The 17431-nt window shown below is 40.1% G+C and overlaps 1 protein-coding gene across 6 annotated transcripts in view; it reads left to right on the forward strand.

Moving 5' to 3' along the window:
- The window catches only part of LOC133611779 (protein unc-79 homolog), a 132487-nt gene that overhangs the window by 13833 nt on the left and 101223 nt on the right, over positions 1-17431 (forward strand). For all 6 annotated transcript variants that reach the window (XR_009816035.2, XR_009816036.2, XM_061968907.2 and 3 more), the window contains exons 2-6: positions 4881-5001; positions 10963-11276; positions 11888-12058; positions 16199-16294; positions 16487-16542. Coding sequence is in view for 4 of the 6 variants with exons in the window: in XM_061968907.2 (XP_061824891.2) it covers positions 4881-5001; positions 10963-11276; positions 11888-12058; positions 16199-16294; positions 16487-16542 (758 nt within the window). In the remaining 2 variants the exon portion in view is untranslated. The remainder of the gene's footprint in view (positions 1-4880; positions 5002-10962; positions 11277-11887; positions 12059-16198; positions 16295-16486; positions 16543-17431) is intronic.

The following is a 17431-nucleotide window of genomic DNA, read 5'->3' on the forward strand; positions in this document are numbered from 1 at the left end:
GAGGAGAAGATGCAAATGTCATTATTCTGCGCATAGTTATTATTTTATTAAGAAAACACTCAATTGTGAGCGCTATTTTTATTTAGTGCGTCATAAAAGGATGTGCAACTGACACAGTTACACTTGTCAACCTATATGGACTGTTAAAAATGAAAATATCAGACATACTGTCTGATTAACAATATTTTTTTTAAATTTTATAGCTCCTGGATGACTGAAGAGGTTGATTAAAACCAATTCAGTTGATGCGCTTTTGTGCCTGCTGGTGTTTTTTTTTTTCTGTTGACGTTCGTTTTTTCATATACATAGAAGATATATGACTAACAAATCGCCTATATCAGTGTTTTTAAACCTTTTTTGAGCCAAGGCACATTTTTTGCGTTGAAAAAATCCAGAGGCACACCACCAGCAGAAATCATTTAAAAACAAAACTCAGTTGACAATAAAAAGTTGTTGTCGCAATTGTTGGATATGAATTTAAACCATAACCAACCATGCACCACTATAGCTCTTGTCTCAAAGTAGGTGTCCTGTCACAACCTGTCACGTCACCACCTGACTTATTTTTAGTTTTTTGCTGTTTTCTTGTGTGTAGTGTTTTAGTTCTTGTCTGGCGCTCCTATTTTGGTGGCTATTTCTCTTTTTTTGGTATTTTCCTTTCGCAGTTTCATATCTTCCTTTGAGCGATATTTCCCGCATCTACTTTGTTTTAGCAATGAAGACTATTTCAGTTGTTTTTATCCTTCTCTGTGGGGACATTGATTGTCATGTAATTTTTCGGATGTACTTTGTGGACGCCGTCTTTACTCCAAAGTAAGTCTTTGCTGTCGTCCAGCATTCTGTTTTTGTTTACTTTCTAGCCAGTTCAGTTTTAGTTTCATTCTGCATAGCCTTCCCTAAGCTTCAATGCCTTTTCTTAGGGGCACTTCCCTTTTGTTTATTTTTGGTTTAAGCATTAGACACCTTTTTACCTGCACGCTGTCTCCCGCTGTTTCCGACATCTACAAAGCAATTAGCTACCGGCTGCCACCTACTGATATGGAAAAGTATTACACGGTTACTCTGCCGAGCTCTACACAGCACTGACACTCAACAACAACACATCATTTGCAGACTATAATTACTGGTTTGCAAAAAATATTTTTAACCCAAATAGGTGAAATGAGATATTCTCCCACGGCACACCAGACTGTATCTCACGGCACACTATGTGAAAAAGACTTCTTGCAATATGCATGTTCACATTCGCTGTTAGTGCAACAGCCTCTCCCACCTTCAGTGTGCAAAAAAGTGGTTTCCATTGTAAATTGCACCACAAAATGTGGCACATGCCTGCTGCTTGTTTCAAAACATAGCAAAATGCGACAAGTAGGAGCATGATGAAAAAGAATGTGTAGTAAATGAGTGTCTCCGTGAAGAAAGCCCTGTATAGTACGGTTTGGCAAAAACGTAATTTAATGCGATCTGCACCACTTTTCAATTTCACATGCAGTCTTAGTAGATCACACACAGCACTCCCACTAATAGTACTCACTATTTTATAGTTTGAAGGCGCTGTTCAGCTTGTGGTATTTTAAACTTAGTACATCAGGCCCATTGTGCCATACAGTATAGCACAGATGTCAAACCAGATTTGGCCTGCCACATAATTTCATATGGCCTGCGAAAGCCTGTGAATAATGTGTCCATCTTTTATTACTTAATGTATTTCTTCTTTCAATTTTGACAGAAAAAAATAAGGGATAAGTGGTAGAAAATGGATGGATGGAGAAATACATTTAGCGAATGCAGTTGTATATCTTCAATATTATCTAATAATGCAAGAAATACTATATTAACATACATTCCAAACATTATTTGTTAAAAATAAAAGTAAATCTGAATAACCTGCTTGACTCATGATTTTAAAGCTAATTATCCATCAGTTGGTATACTGTAAAAATGACAGCAGGTTTTACTGTTAAAACAACTGGTAGCTCAGTCACCAGAATTTTACCATTAAAAATGCTGTTGCACCATTTTTCAATTTACAGTAATAAACCATAAAAACAACAACTGTAGATTTTACTGTAAAAAACAATGCTACAGTTTTTTCCATTTACAGTACCGAATTTTCCTGGCTATAGAGCGCACCGGTATTTAAGCCACACCTACCAAATTTTAGAAGACTTAAACATTTTTACATTTATTAGATGCACCGGGCAATACGTCACAGATATACTGTACAGTATATTAAAGGTGTCATATGTAGTAATGTGGTCAGAAATGGTACTGCAATCACAGTAAAAATTCTGTAGTCCCCTCCCACTCTCCATGACTGAGGTTGCCAGATACGCAGCCGAATTCGAATCCTACTCCAAGGAACTTCAAATGGCAACCGATTAGTCCTACGCTGTAGGTTTCTCTTGTTTATGCTTCTTGCAAGATGGTTTACTAAATAATTATGCCACATTTTACAGATGTCGATTAGCCAAATGTTTGTAAAGTTACGCAGCAATATTTTCGTCGGGAGTCGGGACAAATTGTTGGCATTACCCTGCTAAAATGTCTAGTATGACCACACTGACCACCATCAAAATAATTATATCTAATAATATATAGTATATTATATATTGCTATAGGCCTACTTTGATGGCAAGCCAAGGCCAACAGTAAAATTACAGCCACATTTCATTCAGCATAACCCCATGTTGCATCCAACCTGACGCACTGCATTCTCTTCCATGTACACACATCACCATCTTTCAGTGCAGAGTGCAATTCTATGAGCCAACCCACGCTACGCAAAAACCACGTTACGCATAAATCATATAGCCTACTACCATGTCAATACACAAAGTAGAACATCATTACATGTAATGCATTATATTGTGCCAAGCAAATACCACTCCATATGTGTGTGTGATGCGCATACAGTACCAGAAACCGCAATTAGCTGGGACACATTTCCTCAGCGTATCGTCATATTGAGAACGACACTACCCATACCCACATAGGTTTTATTTGTCGAAAATATATGTTGCCATGTCAGTTGTAATACACATGGACATACAGGCTAACGGGCATATATTTCCACCGTTAGCCTATATGTCGATGTGTCATTGACCGGGCGAGCATGCTAAGCATTCGTTGCACGAACATACTAGCTTTGTTAGACAAGATCATAGACTGTATTGGACAATATAGTTTACATACGAAATGTCCATTTCCATTTATTATAAGTAATAAGAAAACGTAAATGCCTGACTTACCTATCAAATAGGAAATTAACAAGTTTGACATCAATTGAAATAATCTTCTCCGCCTTCAATCGTCTCCATCTTTCAAAGGCATCCCCGATACAAATCCTCGTTTTGTTCCTGGCTTTGTCATGAATAAGTTGAGAATCGTAATGACGCCTTTTAGATTTACTAAGGTCGGACATGTTTAGTAACTTTACCAGTGGCAGTAGCCAGACGAAGGTGGTGGTCCATAACTGACAACCTGGATGTGACACACTCACTGACTTTCTAATTGGTCAAACGGTGGAGGGCGGGACATTGAAATGAAAACAATAACAATATTTCGGGGCCGCAAATCTAATTTTGAAATGAGCATATCCCGGCCGAACTACCGTTATCAGTTATACAGGAACATGATTTATTAATTCCTTTTGACATATCAGGGCCATTTCATTGACATGAAATTAGTACATGTGGCTCCTTTAACCCTAACCCTACAAAAGATTGTGTAAATGTTTTTTCCATAGCTTAATTGTTTTAAAACGGTGCTTGTCACATGGCAAACAAAACAGAAGTCATCATGATGGACCCACTAACTGCGGAAGCAAGCTCTTCAATCAGCTAAACAGACTCAATAACTCCAAAGTGACGTTTTGGTACATTTTTAAAACTGAAACAATACATACATTGTAAGTTAAAGATACAAACACAAACACTTGTAACGTGTAAGCATATTCGCTAATGCTAACGACTTGATTACATTACGATAGCACGTACAATATGCATGAAAACACTCCTACAGACATCACACATGGGACGGTTTAATAAGTGTGAATTGCTTTAGTTATATTGAAAAACTTACAAACGTTGCTTAGAGTGACGAACGAATAACCCTTTGAAGCAGAAACGCTACGGGCGGTTATTCTTCTGGTTCAAGGCACAAAACAGGAAGTACATTTTCAACCCGCACCACCTGCGGTGAGCGAACTCGTCCATTTTACTGTAAAACAGTGGTACCATTTTTCCATTTAGAGTAATATACGGTACTGTAGGAAGACAAAGATTTTACGCCAATATTCTGGTAAAATGTGTTGCCGTTTTTTTTACCATAAAATTTACAGATTTCTTTTACAGCGTAAGTAGTAGTAAAAAAGCAAGTGCATCTATATCATGGGTGAATCCCTATACATTTAAATGAATATACTATAGTTACAAACGACCTTCTGAGGACAGCCATAACTGCTATATGGCCCTCAAATAAAAGAAGTTTGACATACCAGCAATAGCGGAATGGAACCCTGCTTGTGGTCATAGCACGTTTTTCTTTTTATGTTGTGTACAAAGCTAGTGCACACTCAATGCTTAATTTAAAGCAAATTAAAACACAAGAGTAGGCAAATTGGGCTTGTTTTGATTCTTGAACCAGGATCCCTTTGTTTACTGCTGTAAGCATTAGGTTAGCGCCTCCCCTCTGGCTTCCTGTAACCCCGTAGAGAGAACAAAAAAAGGTCACATGATGATGAAAATGCAGCCTCTTTTTAATATTGTAATGGGGGCATCAGTACAATCATTTCACTTCAACTGAATTTGATCAACACAGTGTGATAGTACTTGAAATTGCTGACTGGCTTGTCACTCTGCTCTTTATTTTGTCTGTAGTTGCTTCTAAGATACGATACTTGCAAGAGTATCACAACCGTGTGCAACACAATATTTATCCCGTGCCCTCTGGAACTGACATTGCAAACACACTGAAATACTTTTCCCAAACCCTGCTCAGGTAAGTACACCTGCTCTGGAGACAGGTAACACATTACACAATGTTTGATAGTCTTTTTTTGGGTCAGATATTTTTACCAAGCACTGTTTTGATAGTAGTGACACCATTTTATTGACAATATGATTTGAGATGGATAGGGAAAAAGAGCAAATGCTCAGCTCCAGCATATTGATTTAGTGGTCAGCTGCTGGATGGACGCTTCCCTGGTGTAGCCTGATGTGCTCCTCCCTGAGGGGCTTACGGAGGGCTGCTCCATGGTTGCGGGGGTCAGCCTGCTCCCACGTGAAGGCGGAGGAAGAACATGTTATTTTCTTCCTCCGGCACAGCCATTTTAGTTAGACACATCAAATATGTCATTCCTCATGAAATGACAGGATATTCTGCACCCCTGCTGCAGTCTTTGCTCACATATAAAAACCAAGGGATTACTGGAGGCTGATCCACATTTTCAACTAAGATTCTGTTCTAAAAAGACACTTTATTTTTCATACTTTGAGGGACATAGGATTGAGCATTTTTTTCTTCTTCTTTAGCACATGACAGAATAAATGCTGCCAGCGTGACAATCCGTCTCAAGTGGCAATGTCATGTAAGCTAGAATAGTTGCATATTCACATGCTACTTTAGATAATAAGGATAATTAAAAAAAAGATTATCTGACCATTATTTTAGCAAAAAGTGTGATTATGCATTGAACTGACAGCTCAGAGTTGGACAGTCAATGTCACGTGTCTATATCAGTGCATTTCTACATGTGTTTTATGTGTATATGTGTGTATACTTTTGTGTGTGTGTGTGTCCAGACACACACAGTGTGTGTTTGTGTTTGCGTGCACACGTCCAATGTATGCGTGCAAGTGCGTCTGCGTGTTGTTCATGGTTCAAATCGATGACGTGTTGTACATGAGAAATGGGCAGTGAAAACAACCAGAGGTTCTATTATTCAGTCTGTGTATTGACTGGTTGCAGTGGCTGTAAAAAGTCAATACACCGCTATTCAAATACCACATTTTGTGATTTGTGAAAAGGCCAATATAAATTATTTCTAAACTTGATTTCTTTTGTCCCTGTGCTTGCGTGGGTTATCTCCAGGTACTTTCCCAAAAACATGCATGTTGGGTTAATTGGAGACTCTAAATTGCCAGCAGGTGTGAATGTAAATGTGAATGGTTGTTTGTTTTTATGTGCCCTGTGGTGACCAATCCAGGGTGTACCCTGCCTTTTGCCCAAAGTCAGCTTGGTTAGGTTCCAACACGTGGTATAGAGATGGAATGTTTAAACAATGTAATTGGGAGAAAAGTTCAAAATAAAAAGTTGTATACGAACAGTAGCCTACTGTACTTTGTTGAAGCACCTGTAGCATGCCAATTACCCAAACCTGCATCCAAATCAACCAGTCTGATCCCAGATCGCAATTCCATTGAAATTATGAGGGCTGAGCGCTCTGCTGATTAATATATATCGTAGTACCTCGGTACAACTCCTACAAATCAGACAAAGACCGAATTGTATGAAAACGAAGCAATTACTCCAAAAAAGATATTAACACAAAACACATTTAATCGAGAATCATTTTTGTTTTACCTGCAGAAAACAATGTGATATACTGTACATATAAATGACAAATTAAATCAATAATTTTAACCTTTATTGAAGAAGGTTGGCGAAGATGGTGATTCTGCTATGAGTTCTTTCAGTTGTGTTTCTCCCCTTCTTTATCAAAGTGCTGGCACTCACTACTTTTTTTGGCCCCAAGGTGGATTTGTTTTTGGAATTAAAAAAAAGGGATTCTTTGTTTGAGCAATTGATTCCGTGGAATGATACACTGGCAAACAAACCAGTTTGTCACAAACATTGTTTAGTTGTAACTAAACCAAGAAAGAAACGCAACATTTTTGGTGAAAAATGTTGTCGAATACTGAAAATTAAAGTACATGACAAGTGGGGCATACGGAAACTGAGGTACAGTCGCCCCTTGTTTATCGCTGCTAATTGGTTTTCTGACATGACCGCGATACATTTTTTTAGCGAAGTAGGAATCATTACTTTTAAACCTAATCTCTTTATAGCTCTATGATAAAAAACGGTTATAGACCTTCTATATACATTTTTCAACATTATAAGAGCCCTCTAGACATTAAACAACACCTTTTAGTCATCCTTTACAACATTTTTAGCCAATCAGTAGCCACAATACTGAACAGCATGCTCAAGTGGCCAATATTACTAAAGTGTCCTCAAGTGGCCAATATTATTGTATTATTGATATTTTTAGTTTATTTAGCCATTTTTAGCCTCGAAAATGCATAATTTAGGACCAAAAAAAATCATGATAAAAGCAATTAGTAGAAGTCGATCAGTATAGCATATCTTTGGATACACCACTATAGACTGAACGCTGCCATTGAATTGATATAGTGTTTCAACAAAGTATTAGTTTTAAGGCCTGCACAATTACAGTATTAGGGTGGCGGGTGAGCTGGAGTCTATACCAGCTGGGTACACCCTGGCTTGGTGATCAGTTGAAGGACATGCAATCATCTTGTAGCTCATTTATCATTCACAAAATGGTACCAGTTATTAGGTTTTGAAATTATTTTAAATGGTCTTTTTTTCTCTCAAAATGACTAAAAATGTGTTATTTTAATGGCCGCGCATTGACTTTCTGCATCCACTGTACACTGATAATTTGTAAAATGTTGCATTTTGCTGATATAGAGCCAAACATTTCACGTTAAAAAATGAGATTTGACTCCCCCAATCACCAACATGCTTTTACTGAGAAAGCGGCCTTTTACCAAAATTTTTAATATGAGTGCAGTCACTGGCCTGTTAAACCAGCTCCAATTATTACTATATAGATTGCTCCCGGGGGTGGTCAACCAAACCAATATGGCTACCGTGCAGCAAACAACGTGCAGACTATATGAGTACGCAAGTGGTCTAGATCTTACCGTTAAAAGCAGATACGAGCAAAAAATCTAACTAAACAATAGAATCGAACCTGTTATCAAAAAATATGTGTCAAGTGATCTCAAGGATTATCCATCTGTCGTGTACCCAAACATGTCAAACTATATGGTGCGCCAGATGTCATTTTACACGACAAAACAGCTTGGAAAAGCACAGAGGCCTACAACTGTGTGTGTGGCTGGGTCAAGGAAATTGGTATCAAGACTCTCGCGGATAAATCATGCACCGTTTTTGCTCAGTTAAGGTTGCATTTCGTCATTTAACTTCACGCCATGTGAGGACGCGTCCTTGTAAACAAACTGAGAGTAGCACTTGATAGCCTCGATTCACTGATTTTCCTTTTACCATTATGTGAACCACTTGTAGAGATAATCGGAAACACCACTGAAGACCTGGCTGGTGGTGAAAAAAGTTGCAGAAATGATCGCGGCTCACTGTAACTGCCTGGCCATGTTACTTTGTTGTTGTTGCCAACGTTGTTATAAGTACGCGTGGCATTACCCGTCCATCCATCTATCCATCTTCTTCCGCTTATCCGAGGTCGGGTCGCGGGGGCAGCAGCCTAAGCAGGGAAGCCCAGACTTCCCTTTCCCCAGCCACTTCGTCCAGCTCTTCCCGGGGGATCCCGAGGTGTTCCCAGGCCAGCCGGGAGACATAGTCTTCCCAAAGTGTCCTGGGTCTTCCCCGTGGCCTCCTACCGGTCGGACGTGCCCTCAACACCTCTCGAGGGAGGCGTTTGGGTGGCATCCTGACCAGATGCCCGAACCACCTCATCTGGCTCCTCTCCATGTGGAGGAGCAGCGGCTTTACTTTGAGCTCCCCCCGGATGGCAGAGCTTCTCACTCTATCTCTAAGGGAGAGCCCCGCCACCCGGCGCAGGAAACTAATTTTGGCCGCTTGTACCCGTGATCTTGTCCTTCCGGTCATAACCCAAAGCTCATGACCATAGGTGAGGATGGGAACGTAGATCGACCGGTAACTTAAGAGCTTTGCCTTCCGGCTCAGCTCCTTCTTCACCACAACGGATCGATACAGCGTCCGCATTACTGAAGACGCCGCACCGATCCGCCTGTCGATCTCACGATCCACTCTTCCCTCACTCGTGTACAAGACTCCTAGGTACTTGAACTCCTCCACTTGGGGCAGGGTCTCCTCCGCAACCCGGAGATGGCACTCCACCCTTTTCCGGATGAGAACCATGGACTTGGACTTGGAGGTGCTGATTCTCATCCCAGTCGCTTCACACTAAGCTGCAAACCGATCCAGTGAGAGCTGAAGATCCTGGCCAGATGAAGCCATCAGGACCACATCATCTGCAAAAAGCAGAGACCTAATCCTGCAGCCACCAAACCGGATCCCCTCAACGCCTTACCCGTCTTTATCAAAATATAACTATAGATCTCAACGTTGTGTTTGTGCTGAAAGCTTCATTTATGATTGCTGCCTTTGGTTAAAGCTTACGGTAGCTCTTTTAGGTTTTGCTCACATTTGCTTTCTTTTAATTAGACTCGCCGAGTTGGTGGTTTACAAAACACGTGCGGCAAAAATGCGTTTTAAAATCTCCGAAACAATATAAAATAGAAATAATACGTAGATAATACTTAAATGGGAAATACTACCCTTTGTAGATGCATCAAACAAACCTTTAACAAAGTAATCCCTGCAAACTCGTGCATTCTTTAACTCTTTAACTCACTGCACTCGGAGAGCTATATTCGAGAGCCAATTTTCTCATCGTCGTTTCGTAAAATCGTGCACTCTTTCACCCGTCTTAATTACCTCTCGAAGAACTCTGGAGAAGTTTTTGACCGATCTGAACGGCTCATACAGCTTAAACAATGCAAGCATAGGGCATTTTTCTTCGAGAAAGGCAAAATCCCGCCCAGAACGCTATGACAGCAGACGCTCGCTTGACCACCACTTGGAGCCTTGCATAGTTAATGAGCCGGACGTGACGTCAGGTGAATACAAACTATAGTGTGCACTGCAGTAAATGAGCAATGTTCTCTAGCCCCTCCTCCCCTCCTCCACACTCAACCCGACTAGTTTTTTTCTTTTTGTTTTCCCTCTTAAAACGCAATATGTCCACCACCCTCCCCAGGGGACAGCAAACACAAGTGTCCATCCTGCATTAGCTCACAAACATTCCCCCCTCTATACAACCTATTCCTTTGTCATTCTAGTTTCTCCTCTACCGTAGATTAGTGACATTTATTTTAGAAACCTGAATCCATATGCCTGTTGGATCTCATTATTTCTCCCGATGATACTGGTGCAGTATCATATTGTATGCATACGGACATTATTTCTCTGGTGCAATAAACATGTGCTGTGACGTCGGAGCTTTTGATCCGAGCTCACACACATGTTTATTACTGGCTGAAGCATGTTTCAAAAGTGTCACCTCTGTATTTTCCCTAAACCAAGTTGGTGTCACTCCCATCCTTGACAGCCCCACTAAAGACAAGGAAATTTTTGTTTTGTTTTTTTGTTTTTTTCTTCCCACAAATTCCACGCCTGCACATTGGCCTTTTTTGCATGGCAGCCACCAACCTCGCTGATTGGAAAGTTGGCAGCTAACGAGGGGCAGACACGTTTGCTCTGCCCCTGCCTTCATTTTGGAGAAGTATGGGGTTGCCACTGAAAACATGCCATTTTTATAGTTTTGCTCCTTGTCACCAGATACGCATGAGATGCAGTGATCATCGCAGTTTGTGCTCATGTTTTTTCCTTTTTCTTTCCCCAAGTCTGACAAATGCGGACAAATTGACCTAAAGTGACATAGTGAACAGAGCGAGCAGGCCAATACAGTCAAATAGTGAGACACTGCATCCTATGTGGGGTTTATCTGGGTTTGTTTTTTTCTATTTACGCTGTCTCTGTAGTGCCATTTCAATGTAATGTGCTGTTTTTTTGTGTCTTTGTTGTCTCTTTTTTTCCCTTGTTCCCCCTTCCCTCCCCTCCCCCTCCCTCCCCACCCCGGAGCAGCATTCTGTCCCGCACAGGCAGGAAGGAGAACCAGGAAGCTTCCCATTTGGCCGTGCCCATGACCATGTGTCTTTTTCCTGTGCCATTCCCACTCACCCCATCTCTAAGACCACAAGTCAGTTCCATCAACCCTACAGTTACTCGCTCCCTCCTTTACAGCGTTCTGCGCGATGCCCCGTCAGACCGCGGGGGGCAGGGGCAGCAGAGTCGGGACGCTCAGCTCTCAGAGTACCCCTCTCTGGACTATCAGGGCCTCTATGTGACCCTCGTGACCCTGCTTGACCTGGTGCCCCTGCTGCAGCACGGTCAGCATGGTGAGTCAAGGCCCCAGTGCAACACTGTTTGTCATCATCATCCTCCCCCTGAGCCGTCTGGCCTGCATGAAGCCACCTCCGCTTTTTTGGCCTCTTTTGTAACGGGATGGAGAGAAAAGTCCCGCTGAGGATCTTGAGGGATGCATGGGGTGATTGGGAGCACGCTGGATCCTGTCAACCTAATCGTTCATAAGCCATTGGACACACCAGCCTCTTCTCTGCATCATATTCGACCGCATGTTTGTTATGTGCAGTGGGAGAAAATGCTTATGCTAAATGGAAAACATACTGTCAGGCAACTTTGACCTTGTTAGCGCACCAGGGAATGATTTCCACTGTTTTTTTGTTTTTTTTAATTCATTTTACTTTTCATAAATATTTGACCACTGTTAAAGATAGCCAGAAAGCATGAAATCCCATCACCTTGACTAGAGTGCGATGCAATCTTTAAAAATGTCAATTGTTCTTTTATTTTATTGCTGTATTGATAAATAATGTGTATTTGTAGCTTTGTGGCTGCATACAGTATGTGAGTACTGTATGGACAGCTCATTGAATGAGTGTCTGTGTATCTCTCTCTTGTCTCTTTTGCCTCTCCCCTTTCTCAACAGATCTGGGCCAGTCCATATTTTACACAACAACTTGCCTTCTGCCCTTTCTCAGTGACGATATTCTCAGCACTTTGCCCTATACTATGATCTCCACTTTAGCCACATTTCCCCCTTTCCTCCACAAAGACATCATTGAGTACCTCAGCACCTCTTTCCTCCCCATGGCCATATGTAAGTATCACCTATTTAAGGCACCTAGGTTTTCCTTTTCAAAATGTCACACGGAAGCCTAATCGTACCAAAACTGAAGAAAATGTTCCGATCACATTTTATAGAGAATAACTATAGTTTTTCAAGCAAAATACATTTCATGCCGAAAGTATGCGCAGCGCTTCACTTTTTTTCACATTTTGTTATGTTACAGCCTCATTCCAATATGGAATACATTCATTTTTGTCCTCAAAACTACACAAAACAATACATGATGAAAATGTGTTTTTTTTCATTTTTATTTTGCTAATTAAACATGTACATAATTATTTACAACCTTTGCTCAGTACCTTGTTGATGCACCTTTGGCAGCAATTACAGCGTCAAGTCTTTTTGAAATTGATGCCACAAACTTGGCACACCTATCTTTGGGCATCAAGATGTATGGGAAGCGTTGGTTTTCATCCAGGATGTCTCTGTACATTGCTGCATTCATCTTAGTCTAGTCAGGGAGGTGACCAAGAACCTGATGGTCACTCTGTCAAAGCTATAGCATTCCTCTGTGGAGAGAGGAGAACCTACCAGAAGGACAACCATCTCTGCAGCAATCCACCAATCAGGCCTGTATGGCATAGAGCAGTGGTTCTCAAATGGGGGTACGCGTACCCCTGGGGGTACTTGTAGGTGTGCCAACCTTGTGGCATCATAATCAAAAAGACTTGAAGCTGTAATTGTTCCCAAAGTATTAAGCACATGCAGAGAATACCTTTGCACATGTGATATTTTATTTTTGTTATGTTTAGTTAATGTGCTATTTAAAAAAATCAAAAAATGTTTTCACATTGTCATTATGAGGTATTGTCTGTAGAATTTTGAGGACACAAATGAATGTATTCCATTTTGGGATAAGGCTGTAACATAACAGAATGTAGAAAAAGTGAAGCGCTGTGACTACCTTCCGGATGCACTGTACATATAAATGATGAATTAAATTGATAAATGAACATCACTTTTACCTTTATTGAAGACTCTTGATAATTACAGAGGTAGAAGAAGAAGGGAAGAACTCCTTGTGGAATTTAACAGTCTTTCTCTTTTTTTTTTTAACAAATTGCGGGCAGTCGCAACTTTCGTTGGCCCCATGGTGGCTTCATTTGTAGTCGTACTCAATACAAAAAACATAGAGTTTGAGTAAATATTGAGAGTCTCTGTTTGGGCACTCCATGCGTGGGCAAATAGACCAGTGCCATATGATAATCTAGATGGGATATGACCAAACTTTTGGCTAAAGATTTCCGTCGAAAATCGAGTTATACAAAAAGTAGGTCATACGAAAACCGAGGTAGCCTTGTATGAAAATGAATATGTAAACTATAAGATTATACATGACGTGTAGGGCGTCAAAATGCTAATTTAAAGTTGAAAATGGTTTCACAAAAACTTGGTTGTCAATCATCAAATTGACAACCTGAAGTAGGGGTTTCTAAAATACTATGTGGCCATTTGCCATCTGTAAGTAAAATCCAACATGACCCACATTAGAACATCACACAAAAACAAAAGAAAATAGAAATGGAAAAGGGCCAAATCTACTAAAATGGCACCTGAAAACCATAATGACCGTCTCTCAACAGTATGTGTTTATGTTCTTTCTTGCATCCTGTAATGATGAACATGTGCATCTGATGACCTGGTAATCGAGGTCTGTAATGCTCACTCTCCGAGCAGAATTTGGTCATAATATGTGCATTTTGGCCAACATATTCATTGCAAGATTTGATAAGTGTTTGAGTATGTTAAAGCCCTAGACCAGGGGTCACCAACGCGGTGCCCGCGGGCACCAGGTCACCCGTAAGGACCAGATGAGTCGCCCGCTGGCCTGTTCTAAAAATAGCTCAAATAGCAGCACTTACCAGTGAGCTGCCTCTATTTTTTAAATTTGATTTATTTACTAGCAAGCTGGTCTCACTTTGCTTGACATTTTTAATTCTAAGTGAGACAAAACTCAAATAGAATTTGAAAATCCAAGAAAATATTTTAAAGACTTGGTCTTCACTTGTTTAAATACATTCATTTATTTTTTTTACTTTGCTTCTTATAGCTTTCAGAAAGACAATTTTAGAGAAAAAAATGCAACCTTAAAAATTATTTTAGGATTTTTAAACACGTATACCTATGCAATGCCAGGCTTTCCACTAACTGACAAAGAAACAGATAACAGATTTGGTGTCCAGTTCAAAGTGTGACATGATTTATTTAAAAATTTGAGAGTTGACTTTTGTATTTTACATGAGTTATTATTTGTACAAGGATGGTGCAAAGTAATTCATGATTTGTTAAAAAATGTTAGTGGCCAGCTAGTTAAAATGGGATATTGTGATTTCACAAGACTGTCTTAGAAGTGATCATTTGAAAATGTTCAATTTGAAAAATGTGCACTTAGAGAAAATATAAAAATAAAGTGTTGCATATTGATATTTATCTGTTTCTATATATATATGTATTGTGAGAAATCATTAAGATGATCAGTGTTTCCACAAAGATAAATATCATTAATTATTAATAATAACATAGAGTTAAAGGTAAATTGAGCAAATTGGCTATTTCTGGCAATTTATTTAAGTGTGTATCAAACTGGTAGCCCTTCGCATTAATCAGTACCCAAGAAGTAGCTCTTGGTTTCAAAAAGGTTGGTGAGCCCTGGTCTAGATGATGTGATTTAGTTGCCAAAATCATAATAATACCAATTTAACATTAGACATGAGACAAACTTTATTGATCCACAAGGGAAATTGTTCAAAATTGGTCTCTTTGTCACTAATACCACAAAGCTGAGATGTAGGTCCTTTTTTCTTTGCATTTATTCCATATTTTAGCTTATCTTGGATTAATATTAGCGAGTTCAATGAATAATATGTGAAACATATCAACATTAAATTAAATTACATTTTTCCAAGACTCAGACCTCATTGGAAACAGTTTGGACAAAAGAGTAGAAATATGTCTCCATCAGGGCTGTTCAGTACAAAACAGCTGAGAGCCAGTTTCCTCTGCTGTGGACTTTGTTTGTGGTTTTTGTCGTTAGTAAGAGTTACACATTTCGTGAAAAAAATAACCTGTTGTGCATGTCCACAGATGCCCGCTGCTCTCAGGAGGCTATACTTAAAGCAGTGCTTCTTAATTATTTTCTGTCATGACCCGCAGGGGCACAGAAATTGGGAACTATATTATTAACTATTTATTGATCTTTACGACACACTGTGTGAGTGACATTCTTCACATATACCGCTGACGACAACTCCTTTTTTCTTTTCAAACTTCTCCATCTCTTCGCCGCCCTTAGCGTTATAGACATGTTCCTATGCACTTATTACTTCTACTTCTAACATGAATAATAGAGTGTACTGTAGACACAAGTAATGGAAATCTGCTCGCGACCCCCCACTGGCCTAAGCAACTAGTTGACATCAATAACAGAAGAATATAAGTCAACTGTAGCTGGTTAGTGTTAGCATGAGGAGACTGGCCTCCAAGGCACACAGAAGTCTTCTACACTTTTACAAGAAAAGAATGACGATCACGTTATTTGATCTTTCTGTCGTTAACTTTGCTTCACTTAAAACTGTTAAAAGCTCCATAAATGAAGCTGAACAATTCTCTCACGCTCACTTCCAACTTTGCGCGCTCTGTGATGGTGACCAGACCAGGCTGTGCCCCATGTCGTTTGGTTAGGCTCCAGCTCACCCCTGACCCTCGGCAGGAAAAGTGGTAGAAAAACATATTGTTTTACACTAAAATGTTAATCTGACTACATTGTCTGTGCAGTTCATCAATGTTTTAATGGCGACAGTTTGACACCGGAAGATCATATCAAATATAATTGAGTCGTATAGATTTTCTTAACTCTTTTTGAATTGGAATACATTGGTAGTAGTATCACTTGGGTTGACTTGAGAGGTTCCACTTGCATCACAGTACATTAGGACTTACACATGCAGTATGTCCAATAACTACTAACCAGATACATTGGTTGACTTGAGGTTAGAAATGAGTACATGCTGTATGTTTCTGAGGCAGAATCAGATAGAAAGCTATGCACCAAATATATAGAATTACTTCACCGAGGTGTCTATCAAGTCTTCATCTGTCTCTCAATTGCAGTAGGGTCCACTCGGAGGGAGGGGGGAGTTCCTGCCTATGTTAATTTGTCTGCTTCGTCAATGCTGATGATTGCAATGCAGTACACGACAAATCCAGGTAGGCCCACATGTTTAATGCCCTTAACAAGTTCTTGCAAAAGTGTTGGGACACATTTGAGGCTGCGGGGCCAATAGGGCTAGTCCAAGCCCGTATTTACTCATCAATTTATAGGTGTGTGCCAATACTTTTGACCACATAGTGCATGGGTATATTTAAATATTTTCTCATTGGTACTTTGTCTTTTTCTAGTGTATCACTGTCAGTTGCTGGAGTGTCTAATGAAGCACAAACAGGAAGTGTGGAAGGTATCAGTTTCATTAAGTTTGATTTTAGTTGCTATTTGACTGATTTTTCTGGTAGCATACACGTTCATTACCATCTTAGAATTTGTTTCAAATTATACAGTTAGTGAGTGAGTGTGTTTACTTGCCTTACTACAGTGATTCTCAAACGTGTACCACTAATCAGAGCCGCGTTTAGAGAGAGTTTGGCCAACCCGATCTCAATGATTGGTCAAAAGACCCTAACGTGACTTCAGAGCGCCATGATTGCTACCAACTTTGATGCTAGCGTTATGCTGTACTGCACTCCCTCACTAGGCATTTATTTTATTGATCAAGTTTTTTGCTGTGTCACCATGCCGTGTTGTGTGCTGCTTTGGGGCTAACAAAGGACATGTTTACCTGTATCCTCTTAAGACCTATTTTTATAATTGTAAGGACAAGATTTTAGACGACTATTGGACCAGAAGTCGTGTATAGCTGCGGAATGGAGAGCAGCGCTGCGTTCTCTCTACGCAATGCATCGCAAACACAGATGTTGATTTCAGTTTTAGAGGGTCATTTAATCTTGCCAAGGAAAGTTTGTAGCATGTGGAAGCTTAAAAGCTGCTCCCCGCCGAGGCATGTCTCATCTAGGCACTGTTAGTAAATACTTGATTGGAAATACCTATTGAAATATAAGTTATACATTTTATCTGTGAATCTGCTAAACATCTTTTAAATTGGTCGATTCGCACATTGGTGCAGCACGGTGAAACAGGGGTTAGTGCATGTGCCTCACAATACAAAGGTCCTGAGTAGTCCTGAGTTCAATCCCAGGCTCGGGATCTTTCTATGTGGAGTTTGCATGTTCTCCCCGTGACTGCCTGGGTTCCCTCCGGGTACTCCGGCTTCCTCCCACCTCCAAAAACAT

The sequence above is a fragment of the Nerophis lumbriciformis genome, linkage group LG08, assembly GCF_033978685.3.
Source record: "Nerophis lumbriciformis linkage group LG08, RoL_Nlum_v2.1, whole genome shotgun sequence".
NCBI classification, from domain to species: domain Eukaryota; kingdom Metazoa; phylum Chordata; class Actinopteri; order Syngnathiformes; family Syngnathidae; genus Nerophis; species Nerophis lumbriciformis.